This window comes from Macaca fascicularis, chromosome 12, assembly GCF_037993035.2.
Source record: "Macaca fascicularis isolate 582-1 chromosome 12, T2T-MFA8v1.1".
NCBI classification, from domain to species: domain Eukaryota; kingdom Metazoa; phylum Chordata; class Mammalia; order Primates; family Cercopithecidae; genus Macaca; species Macaca fascicularis.
Window position 1 is genome coordinate 123,433,447 of NC_088386.1, and position 13,377 is coordinate 123,446,823.

General features: G+C 37.9%; 1 protein-coding gene across 11 annotated transcripts in view; it reads left to right on the forward strand.

Moving 5' to 3' along the window:
• The window catches only part of AGFG1 (ArfGAP with FG repeats 1), an 89,625-nt gene that overhangs the window by 18,293 nt on the left and 57,955 nt on the right, over positions 1–13,377 (forward strand). For all 11 annotated transcript variants that reach the window (XM_045367797.3, XM_045367800.3, XM_045367802.3 and 8 more), the window contains exon 2: positions 1,003–1,096. In XM_045367797.3, coding sequence (XP_045223732.1) covers positions 1,003–1,096 — 94 coding nt within the window. The remainder of the gene's footprint in view (positions 1–1,002; positions 1,097–13,377) is intronic.

Sequence of the window (13,377 nt, forward strand, 5' to 3'; positions counted from 1 at the left end):
ATTGTTAAATATCCTATTTAATTAGTGTGAATGATTACAAATTGACAAATTCTTTAAAAATATTACTGCAGTAATTGCCGTAGAACCGAGCGTTCAAATGAGACATTTGTCAGAGAGCATCAACCCAAAGTAGTTTTATGGAACTTTGCATAGGTTACTTGTTGCTTTGCATAGATTATTTGGCCATTATTCTTGTGGGTGGACCTGCCCACAAGATAATTGGACAACATGTAAATAGTTATTAAATCTGTTCCACTCAGTTTTTCATGTGCATATTCAAACATCAAGATAAAGTCCTTTTAAGGCCATCCATACAGAAAAGGCTTCAGGGTTGTAAAGGACCTTAAAAACTTGTTTAATCATGCATCCAGCAATTTTTTGAATCTCTTCCGTGTGTCCTTGCGGTTTCCTCTTGTACACTCACTGCCTTCTGAGGTGACTGAAAATGTTCTTTATTATAAATTCTTACTTGAATTGATGGCAAGATAGGACTTTACTAATTGGCTTATTACCTCAATTCATGACATTACTTTTAATATAGTTTTCTAAATTAGTCTTAAACTTATTTAAAGGTAACAGCTGTTTGATAAGGTATTTGTATGGCTCCGGTCTTATATCATTGTTTGTTTCTTAGGAAATGTGAAGTATTTAAAGAATTAAAATTCTTTACCATAGAGCTCTTCACATGTATAGCCTTTTTATCAGAAACACACTAAAGCACTATTTGCATTTCCTAGAAACTCATGTGTCACAGTTACTTTGTGTTTTTAACTAGGTAGTTACTTGAATTTATTGTTAGGTCTATTATTTAATGAGTCTAACCAAACTTTAACGTCTGTTATGAAGTTTAATAGTTTAAAATAATTTAAAAATACTTTGAGTTTATGGAATGAAAACACTTTCAAGTTTGTGTGTTGGTTAAAAATGTTTTGAATCAATAGATGTGTCATTTTAAAAATGTGGTATATACTAGTAAATTTTGTGAAATATTTTATCTTTCAGACGAGGATTAAATCCACCACACAGGGTGAAATCTATCTCCATGACAACATTCACACAACAGGAGATTGAATTCTTACAAAAACATGGAAATGAAGTAAGTGGGGTTTTTTGTTTTTTTTTTTTGTTGTTGTTGCAATTTTCAACTTTTTTGACAGTCATTTTAATAAGATTTAATAAGTTATTTAAAATGTTGAATTTTGCAGTCTAAAAAAGTTATTTTTGGATCTTATATTTAGATATTTTAAAATGTACTCAATTAATAATGTATTTGGAATTGTTTACTACGTAAACACTTTACCGTAAATCTGAGGTTGACATGTGTGTATTTAAAAGTCATCAGTCTTGAATATAAAAGGTGTTTCGGAGGACACCCATTATTACAGTTACTGTTAGTCTTTGCTTTAAAAGTCAAAAAACAGGAAGAGAGTTCATTTTGTGATGTTATGTTAAACTTGTTAGGGGTTGTATGATCAGCTTTCACTTGAAGTCCTCTATTTTTCCTAAATTTTTAACTTTGGATGTGTATGTGATGTGTAATGTTTAGCAGGTGTTCAGTAGGGAGGAGGTTGGTAGTTCTCAGTGGCAGCCTAGTGTCCTTGGGAGTAAGATGGTGTATTTGGATGGAAGCTTTTTTTCTTTTTGCCTTTAATGGGCTTCCAGTAATTCCATTCTGTTTGCTTGTTTGCTTTTAGCTCTATGTTTTGCTATTAGTAAAAGGTTTTAAATTTTTCTAATATTTTTTAAATTAATAAAATTAAAGAGAGTGGGCATTTTTTAATAATCCTGGGGTAAGGATGAACCAGTTAACCCAAGTTGATTAATAATAGCTATTATTATTTGACAGAAAAGTCTCATTTTCTAGAAAGGATAAGTAGTACTTTAGTGGTAGTGGTACTCTTCTGGTTGCATCTTTGATATCCTTAATAAACATAACATAAGTTAAATATTAAGATTTTATTAGTTTTAATCTTCTCTTTGACCCTTAGAAAATATATGCAAGCATTTTACACTCTGCCTTCCTAATATTTTGAAACTAATATCTTAAAATTGTTTGCCTGCTTGTGATGTCCATGTGCTCTTAGTTCTAAAATAGTGAGGAAATACAAATTCACAGCTATGAAATATTTTTAAATACATGATTTAAAGAAGAGAGCACATTTTGAAGTCTCCAGATTTTGCCAATGACAAATTATTTTGAGTATTCAGATTCCAGACTAATGTGACTACATTATAAGAACATGTAAAGTTGGGTGAAAGGGTAGGAGGCTTTTAATGACAGTAAACATAGAATAATATATATGTTGATTAAAATACAATTTGAACTATTTGTGTAAAGTTTACAAGTGGGATTAACTTAACAGTGCACACTTGAAGTTACTTAGGATGTTGGCTTCGTGTGCAAAATTTTGGAAATTAGAATGGAATCAGAAATAAAAAATACTATTCTATCTTTAGGTTAAAAATATGACAGTAGGTAAAACCAGAGTAACAAAACTGTGATAACAGCAGTCCATTTAACAACATGTGAGATACAATTAGGTGGAGACTGGTCCAAAAAAATGCCAAGATTGAAGGCGTATATATTTTTTAAAATGTGGTGGGAACATTGATCTACTTTCTTAACAAATTTTTAGGTGTGCAATATTGTATGGTTAATTATAGACATAGTGTTGTATAGCAGATCTCTAGAAATTAATCATTTAACTTTATACCAGTTGAATTACAGCTCTTCATTTTATCTTCTGCCCCTGGTGCCCCTGATTCTACTCTCTGCTTCTCTGGGTTTGACTATTTTAGATACCTCATATAAATTGAATTATACAATATTTGTCCTTCTGTGATTGGCATATTTCACTTCATGTAATATCCTCAAGATTCATCCTTATTTTCATGTATGGCAGGATTTCTGAAGGAATATTTTTTAATGCTGTAGCATTAAGGTAAATTTAGAGTATATAAAAAGAATTAGTTGATTTTGAGGAACACACTGTATCAAAAAGTAGAAGCAAAATGTAAATGTTAGAAGTGAGTGAAGTGTATTCATGAATCTTAAGTCCTACAAAGAGATATGCAAGTTGGTAGACCACTCAAAGTACTTACCATGACAATCACTGTCACTATGCTGGGTATTATAGATGTGGTTATAGATGTGTTACACTGGCTTAGTGGACAAAGGGCTCACAGTTGGTGCAACAGATACATAACAGATAATTGCAACATGGTGTTAGATAAATAATGATAAGAATAAGAAGTATCAGCAGTAGTATGGAAAAGGGACTCAGTATTTTGGTGGGAAGGAGAGGATTGGGAAGACCCCACAGAACAGGTAACACATTTATTGGTTTTTGAGGGTAACTGGAACCTAAACTGGTAGTGAAAGTCACTAAAGATGGAGCAAAGAGTAGAAAAAAAAAGAAGAGAAGCTTGCAATAGGTTGCTAGGAAATATACTAACCTTGTAAATGCTTGTTAAGAAAGACAAACATATCTTCTCATAGTATACCAAAGAACATCTTAGAACCAAAATAATGGACAGGTATGTTTGGTTCTTTGCAGTATCAACAGTATCTTAAAATTTTGAGAAGTGTGTAGAGGGTGAAGATACGAAGTGTGGGACAGTTGGTACAGCTTTATAACCAAATATGTATGGGTTTCAAGTGCAAGTGTTTTATTATCAGTTTATCTTTTTTAAACCTTTAAATCATAAGTATCACTTGCATAGGGAATAGTACCAGAACGTGAGTTTATATTTCAAAATAAGTTGCCGTATTTCTCTTGTCACCTTTTAATAGTTTGGAAAGGGCCATATTCAGTCACGTTAAGTTTTGGATTAAAAAGGCTCTATCATACATCTTGTGCGTGAATGAGTTCATGCCTGAAGATGAGTATTTCCAAAATTAAAAGATCAGAAAGTATATTGACTTTGGCAGCAGCCTTGGATCTTTGATCCCTACCAGGGAGTTTTAGTGTGCTGGGGGGCATGTTTGGTTGTTGTCACTATTGGAGGATGTTGCTGGCTTAAGCAGGCAAGCACCATGAATGGTGAATGACTTGTGATGTGTTGAACAGAATTAACCTGCGTGCCATATGCTATGAATGTTCTTCCAGACATTTATATGTGGGAAACATCTGTGTATGGTCTTCTGCATATGTAATTTAATTCTGTTTTAATACTTGCATTATAGTTGAGCATCCTATTACCAAAGACAGTCGTGCTCCAAGCCCAGAATCAGAGTGAGGTGGGCTACCAAGTTACAGGGCAAAGGGCATGGATACAATCGCACAACTGATGGCAATACTAATTATATTTTAGTCATCAATAAAGTATATCTGTATTGGTCTATATTAGTAGCTGTGGTAAGCAAATAATGTTATTACTGTTTATAGATATGCATAGAGACCATACTTTTTGCAGAGTATATCATTAGTTTCTACAGATGTAGTTTACAAATTTCTTGACTATTACTTTAGTGTTTATAGACTTCTACAGTGTGTTTGGTGGAGCAGATATGTACATTATTAAGTTACAGAACATAATATGCCAGATGCTAGTAAAATATTTTGCATTGGAGCACTTTGTTTTTATTTGCTGAAGTAATTTTTGTCATTTTTTTCAGAACCAAAATATTTCACAAAAAGTTTCCATGTATTTCTTTTGTAATGCTTTCTTTTGTATCAGTTACTTTAAAAACAAAACAAAACAAAAACCTGTAGTGATCTTGGCACTGTAGCTCCCCTGTAATCCCAGCACTTTGGGAAGTGAAGGTGGGAGGATTCCTTGAGACCAGGAATTTGAGACCAACCTGGGCAACAAAGCGAGATCCCATCTCTACAAAAATTCAAAAATTAGCCAGGCATGGTGATATATATCTGTAGTCCCAGGTACCCAGGAGACTGTGGTGGGAGCATTGCTTGAGCCCTGGAGTTCAAAGCTGCAGTGAGTCATGATCGTATGACTGACTGTACACCAGCCTGGGTGACCAAGAGAGATACTGTCTCAAAAAAAAATAAATTCTGTAGTGATTTTCTGTATGTCCTCATTTGTGATGTCATGGGCAAATCATGGTTTTCCAGTTAAAGGAAGGTAGATTAACTTCTGATTATAAAGTTAATGGAAGGTGGACTGGTGAACGCTGCTACGGATAGATAATTCAATAGAAAAGAAAATGTAGAAATAATTTTATTTTGAAATATGTATAGTTTATGTTTTCTAGTAGTAAGTTAACCTTCCTAATTATGTTTGAAGACTAAAAGTAAAAACATTACTACTGGCCAAGTGTGGTGGCTCACGCTTGTAATCCCAGCAGTTTGAGAGGCTGAGGCGAACGGATCAGTTGAGGCCAGGTGTTCAAGACCAGCCTGGCTAACATGGCAAGACTCTGTCTCTACTAAAAATATATATGTATTTAAAAACAAAATAGCCAGGCTTGGTGGTGTGCACCTGTAATCCCAGGTACTTGGGAGGCTGAGGTGGGAGACTCACTTGAACCTGGGAGGTGGAGGTTACAGTGAGATTGTGCCACTGCACTCCCATCCTGGGCAACAGAGCGAGACTGTCTCTAAAAAAAAAAAAAAAAAAAGCATTGATGCTCCACAGGCATGGTATATGTGTAGGAGTAAAATCAGGCATTGTGTGCCAGTATTTGATTATCTTTTACTAGATTAAAAACAAAACAAAATGATTGCTTTGAAAACCCATGCAATAATGTACACTTTTCCCATTAACATTCATGATTGATTCATTTTTGAAGCGGAAATTTATTAATAAATTACCTGCTGTGGGAGAATGGCGTGAACCTGGGAGGCGGAGCTTGCAGTGCGCCAAGATTGCGCCACTGCACTCCAGCCTGGGCGACAGAGTGAGACTCTGTCTTAAAAAAATAAAATAAAATAAAAATAATAATAAAAAAATAGATTGCCTGCTGTGTGCCAGGAACTGCCCTTAGGTCCTACGGATACAAAAACTGAGATGATTCCTGCCCTCCCCTTGCAGTCTTTTAGGGCAGGAGACATAATAAAAGTACAGTGGTCTTGTGCTGAAAGCTCAGATTTGGACTATGCAGGTTATGAACCTTGGGCAAGAAGCTTCTGAGCCTTCCTTTCTGTTAGTAGTAACTATAATACCTGTGTATAAAAATGCTAGGATTTTTTTAATTAGGCCAGCTTGTGAAAATTCCCAGCATATTTCTTTTCAGATAGTATTTATTTATTGAATCTGAATCTAAAGTGGTAGAAGTTATAAGAAGAATTATCAATTTTCATTTTCATTCTTGATTTGGATGGTTTCTTTAGGGGAATTTTTCAGTTTTCATAGCATGCTGTCATGTCATTTACATTAATATTCGGGTTATGTGTTTAAACTCTTGGAGCATTTTAACTTCAATTTTCTGCTGAGTTTAATAATGAAAATTGATAGTTATTTTAGTAACAATATATTGTCATTGTAGAGTGGCAGAGTTAAGTTACGTACTCAATAATTCAGGATTTACAATTATTCTGTTGCTCACATCTGGGGTTGGCAAACTGTTTCTAATGGCCAGATAGTAAATATTGTTGTTGGCTTTGTGGGCCACCTGTATTCTCTGTTGCATAACCTTGTTTGAAATCCACTTCTCCCCGCCAACACACACACAATTCTTTAATGTAAAAACCATCTTTAGATTAAGGCATCTTTAGATAAAAACAAGCCAGTGATGACCCAGTTTGGTCTGCAGATTGAAGATCTGTTGATTGAAGATGTATAGAACTCTTATTTTTCAGCTTGCAATGTAAATCTTTTTATGACCTGGCTTCTTAACCTTATTGCTAGCAGAAATGTTTTAACTACAATGATCTTTGTTTCATTTCCCATATGTGCTATCTGTATTCTAATTTTCTTACCATTTTACCAATGCTGGCTTTTATTTTTGCTTGACTTTTCTAATCCTATCAGTCTTTCAGGAGTTTTTATCCCTCAGATACTAACACCCCCATAAGTATTTTAAACTGTTTAAAAAATAGCATGCACTAAAAGATTTACAAAAAAAAATTTTTTTTGTTGTCGTTATTGCTCTTAATTTCTTCTGTATTGGTCTTACTGCCCTCAAGACATTATAGATATCTCTGTGGCATAATCTTGCATATTTCTTAATTATACCTAAAGCAGTGAAAATGCACAAGCATATATATCCAAGTGAGTTTCTTTCTTTGGGGGGCCGGGGGGATGGAGTCTTACTCTGTTGCCTAGGCCGGAGTGTAGTGGTGCCATCTTGGCTCACTGCAACCTCCACCTCCCGGGTTCAAGTGATTCTCCTGCCTCAGCCTCCCAAGTAGCTGGGATTACAGGCATGTAACACCATGCCTGGCTAATTTGCTAGGACTCAAAAAAATCCATGGTTTAGTTTGATTACCACCAATTTATGAACCTTGTCACCTTGGGCAAACCACTTCCCTGAGCTTCATTTTCCTTTGTAATCTGAGAAGTATCTGTTTTGCCTATTTCATGAGCTTGATTTCAAGGTAGTATATAGGAAAACATTTTGAAAATTGATGTATTATGTAGATGTAAGATCATGGTTTTATTTTATTTTTTAAAATTAAAATAAAATTGTTTTCCCCAGGTTTAGTAACTTGCCCAAGATCGTACTTTTATGGGCAAAGATACTTTTCCAGTTGATTCCTAAACGCAGAAAATAAGTATCACGTAGGAACATGGCGTGCTTTGAATTGAATTTAGGGTGGAGATAAATTTTTGCAGAATTTCAGTCAGTATGATGGTATCAATAAATGAAAACTTTCCCTAATAATACATTGGAAAACATTTTAAACTACAAAATTAATTAATTGAGGGAATAGCTTCCTAGAGGGATATTTGAGTTTTAAAACCATCCAATTAAAATATTAAAGCACACTATTGTATTATTTAAGGGATATTTATTTAGTGTCTGCTTATTTATGCACATGTCTGGCCTCTTAAGCATTTTGAAAGAAGGGTATGGCACCATAGCTCTTCTAAATATTAGCTGAATCTAGTCAGTAGTAACTTAGTAAAGTTGAAAATATTTAGAGTGTATTCTTTGATAATTAACTGTTGGCTTTCAGAGAAATACACTAATTAGCAAAAATGTAGAAAATGTAGGGGCGGGGATAAAAAAAAAAAAGAAAATGTAGACATGTTTTTGTTTTGAACATATTATAACCTGTGGGTCTTTTTGAATGATGACAGAAAACCCAGAGCTTTATAGAAGAAGCTAGATGTTATGTTGTTAGTTTGTAACTACTCTGAGAGTTTAATTTTTTTTTACATTACATATTCTGGGTTACAGTGTTTATTTCTTTGTTTGCCTTACCATTCTAGCTTCCTGTAATCTCTTAGCTTGTTTTTTTCTTGCCATTGTGTGTTATCTTCTAAAAAATCTTATTTGACTCTAATTAAAACAATATAAATCATTAAACGTTTTTGTTTCTTTTTAAAAGACTTTTTTTTGTGGAGGTATTCATGCACTTACACAAGTAGATAATATAACAAACTTCTATCAACACATTGCTGTCTTTTTATTATTTTTAAGCAAATGCAAAACATAAAATTTCATCTGTAAACGCAACTCTCATGTTATCTGTAAACTTCAAGGGCTTTAAAATATATATAGCAACAGTGCTATTTTTGTCCCTATGACAATTAATAATAATCTAGTCATCTGGTCAGTGTTTAAGTTTTCTGTTGCTTGTAAGTATCCTACTTTTCTTTTTTTTCTTAATAGTCTGTTTGAATGAGGATCCAGGTAAGACCCACACATTGAGTGGTTAAAATGGGCTTTAAAACTTTGTACTGCTTATAAAGGATTGGAGGCTTGGCTGGGCACCATGCCTCCTGCTTGTAATCCCAGCACTTTGGGAGGCTGAGGCAGGCGGATCACTTGAGGCCAGGAGTTTGAGACTAGCTTGGGCAACATGACAAAACCCCATCTCTACTAAAAATGCAAAAATTTGCTAGGTGTGGTGGCGTGTGCCTGTAATCCCAGCTACTCTGGAGGCCGAGGCACAAGAATCGCTTGAACCCAGCAGGCAGAGGTTGCATGAGCCAAGATGGCACCACTGTACTCCAGCCTGGGTGACAGAGTGAGATTCTGTCTCAAAAAAAAAAAAAAAAAAAAAGGATTGGAGGCTAGATGGTTCACAGTGACATCTGCAAAAGATTGGACTGGAACGGGTCTGTATTAGTGGTATGTGGCATAGATTCACCCTGAGGTTTGTGTTAAGACAGTGGGGGCCTCAGGCCAGGTAGTTATTCTGGGGCCGGATAATCTGTAACCTGGGGCCCCTGCCAGCTTGAAGTCCCTGGGAAACATAGCAGCTCAGGTGACTTCCAGTGCCTTGTGGGACACTCACGCAGCACGAGTGCTACCTGGTACACATCTGAGTTGTAGTCCTTTTCCTGTGCCTTTTCCATTGCTCTGACATCAGCTACTACTCAGTCTCCTTAAAATTGATACTGGATTCTTTTTTTTTTTTTTTTGACACGGAGTCTTGCTCTGTGCCCCAGGCTGGAGTGCAGTGGCGCGATCTCGGCTCACTGCAAGCTCCGCTCCCCCGGGTTCACGCCATTCTCCTGCCTCAGCCTCCCGAGTAGCTGGGACTACAGGCGCCCGCCACCTCGCCCGGCTAATTTTCTTGTATTTTTAGTAGAGACGGGGTTTCACCGTGTTAGCCAGGATGGTCTCGATCTCCTGACCTCATGATCCGCCCGTCTCGGCCTCCCAAAGTGCTGGGATTACAGGCTTGAGCCACCGCGCCCGGCCGATACTGGATTCTTACTGCAGGACAAGAAGCCTGTTTGTTTGTCAGGACAGCAACTGACGTTCATTTTGGCAACAGAGTATGCCATCTGATTATGGGGTATGTTATGAGCTGGTAAGAAGAAAATAAACAGGCCCTCCAGCCTCATAGGTTTTTGAGGAATTGGTAATGATGTTTAAGGTTTGGGTAGTAGTAGCCAAAGACCATGCCTGCAATAACTTCTTGTTGATTTGGGTGATATTTTTTGGTCAGTCTCCTACTGGACCATGTTTCCCACCACTTCCCCAAGGACAGTCTCATACTGGCCTGTGATCCTAGGTTCTTTCCAAGGATGGAGTGGCTATGAGCAGTTACCTTTTGGTAGAACTTGTCCTGCTTTGTGCCATCTAACGGCAGCATAGTGTGGTAGGTCTTACGGCAGGTGAGCTGCTCTGCCTGCAGGGAGCCTGATTTGGCTATCTGCTACATTGTCTCTCAGAACCTGCTCTCCTAGATAGCTACAGCAAGACTCTGGACTTGGGCAGAGAATGCTCAGAGCCATAGCACAATGGCCAGATCTACCTGTTTTCCTCCCCTTCTCCAATGTTATTGTGAAAAATTCCAAATACATATACAAGTTGAGAAATTATGCAGGTAAAATAAACATTGTGCTGTATTTGCCTCAGCAGATATCTGTACTCATTCAGTCCATCTTATATTTCAAAGTAAATTCAAAACATTAGTTCACATCACTTCTATAAACTGCAGTTCATCTATCTTTTTATTTTTAAATTAAATTAAAAAAAATTTTTTTTTTTTTTGAGACAGAGTTTCGCTCTTGTTGTCCAGACTGGAGTGCAGTGGCATGATCTTGGCTCATTGCAGCCACCGCCTCCCAGGTTCACGTGATTCTGTTGCCGTAGCCTCCTGAGAAGCTGGGATTACAGGCGCTTGCCACCATGCCCAGCTAATTTTTTGTATTTTTAGTAGAGACGGGGTTTCATCATATTGGCCAGGCTGATCTTGAATTCCTGACCTCAAGTGATCCACCTGCTTCAGCCTCCCAAAGTGCTGGGATTACAGGCATGAGCCACCGTGCCCGGCCTAATTTTTTTTTTTTGAGGTGGCATCCTGCTCTTGTCGCTCAGGCTGGAGAGGTGTGATCTTGGCTCACTGCAACTTCCGCCTCCTGGGTTCAAGAGATTCTCCTGCTTCAGCCTCCGGAGGAGTTGGTGCTACAGGTGCCCACCACTTGGGCTAGTTTTTGTATCTTTAGTAGAGATGGGGTTTTGCCATGTTGACCAGGATGGTCTTGAACACCTGACCTCAGGTGATCCATCCACCTTGGCCTCCTAAAGTGTTGGGATTATAGGTGTGAGCCATTGCGCCTAGCTTGGTATATCTATCATTAATTAGAATTCAGTATTCATTCAATTTTTTAGGTATAATTTATATACAGTGGAGCTTAAGAATCTTAAGTGTACTTTTGGATGAGTTTTGATCATTGCTTCCAATTTGGTAACCCAAAGCCCTGTACAAATATAGCACATAAGCATCATTACAGACAGTCACTCGACACTTCTTCCTATTCAGTCCTTTCCTGAATTTTTTGAGACAGGTTCTCAACTTCTGTCCCTCCCAGGCTGAAGTGCAGTGGCTGGATCACAGCCTACTGCAGCCTTGACTTCCTGGGCTCAGGTGATTCTCCCACCTCAGCCTCCCAAGCAGCTGAGACCACAGGCATATGCGTCCATGCCTGGCTCTTTTTTTTTTTTTTTTTTTTTTTTTTTTAGTGGAGACGGAGCCTACTCCTGAGGCACTGTTTTGTTTTGTTTTTTTTTATTCACATTCATATGAAATAAGTTAAAGTGTGATTTTAAAAATAACCCTTCTTCCTTTTTTTTTTTTTTTTTTTTGAGGTAGGGTCTTATTCTGTTGTCCAGGCTGGAGTGCAGTGGTGCAATTACAGCTCACTGCAGCCTTGACCTCCTGTGCTTAAGCAGTCCTCCCACTTTAGCCCTCGAGCAGCTGGGACAACAGGTGCGTGCCACCATACCTGGCTAATACTGTTTATTTTTGTAGAGACAGGATCTTACTGTGTTGCCCAAGTTCGTCTCAAGCTCCTGACTAAAGCGATCTACCTGTCTCGGCCTCCCAGAGTGCTAGGATTACAGGCCTAGACTGGAGTACAGTGGTGCAATCTCAGCTCACTGCAACTTCCGCCTGCCGGGTTCAGTTGATTCTTGTGCCCCAGCCTCCCAAATAGCTGGAACCACAAGTGCACACCACCACTCCCAGCCAATTTTTTGTATTTTAGTAGAGATGAGGTTTTGCCATGTAGGCCAGGCTGGTCTGGAACTCCTGACCTCAGGTGATCCACCTGCCTCGGCCTCCCAGTGTGCTGGGATTACAGGCATGAACCACCATGCCTGGCCCTCATTTATTTTCTTATTGATATCTTCGGCAAGTAGGAGTTTTGTCATTTTGATGTAATACAATTTATCAGTTTTTTGTTTTATAGAGAATGATTTCTCTTCCCTGGTTAAAAAATCTGCTTCCTCTTAAATCATGAGGATAATCTTATTTATTTTAGAAGCTTTACATTTACATCTGTGATCCATCTCAAATTAATTTTAGTGGATGGTGTGATAGGGATTGAGGTTTGTATTTTTACCTGAATATATACACTTCTAGCTCTATTGTTGAAAACACTTTTCTTTTCTCAGTGTTGCTTTGGAGTCTTTGTCAAAAATGAAATGACCAGGCCGGGCATGGTGGTTCACGACTGTAATCCTGGCACTATGGGTGGCAGAGTTGGGCAGATGGCTTGAGCCCAGGAGTTCAAGACCAACCTGGGCAACATGGTGAGACCCTGCCTCTACAAAAAATACAAAAATTAGCCTGGCATGGTGGTGTGCATCTGTATTCCCAGTTAGTTGGGAGGCCGAGGTGGGAGGATCACCTGAGCTTGGGGAGGTTTTAGGCTGCAGTGAGCTGTGATTGCACCACTGCACTCCAGCCTGGACATCAGAATGAGATGTTGTTTCTCAAAAAACAACAACAACAACAAAAAAAAAACCGCGTAATTATGGGTTATATGTTCTCTATTTAGTGTCATTTATTTATTTGTTAACCCTTATGCCTTACAACACTGTCTTTTGGTTACTCTGCCTTTCTAGTAAGTCTTGAAGTCAGGTAGTACAAATCCTTCAGTTTTCTGTTTTAAAGATTGCATTAGATATTCTGGGTCAGGGGTTGACTGACTAAAGCCTGTGGGCGAAATTTGGCCTGTTGCCTGTTTTTATATGGTCTACCTGATTGAGCTACCATTGTGAGACATGGAGACCAAGCTGGGTTTTCTGTCCCTTCTTTCCTCATTTCTCCCTCCACTGTTGGCAGCTTTGGGCACCAAATGGTGGAATCTGGGAGTTGATGACTCAGTCACCTTTGACCAGTTGCCCAAATTGAGATGCTGGGCTCTTTGGGAAGTTGGAAAGGCACATCAGGATCTGGGTGTCACTGCGGTAGAGAGTGAAAATGACCACAGTGCGGATTATCTTTTTGTCATACTGGTTTTGATAAATTGTACTTTTAAGGGAATTTGCCCATTTCATCTAAGTTG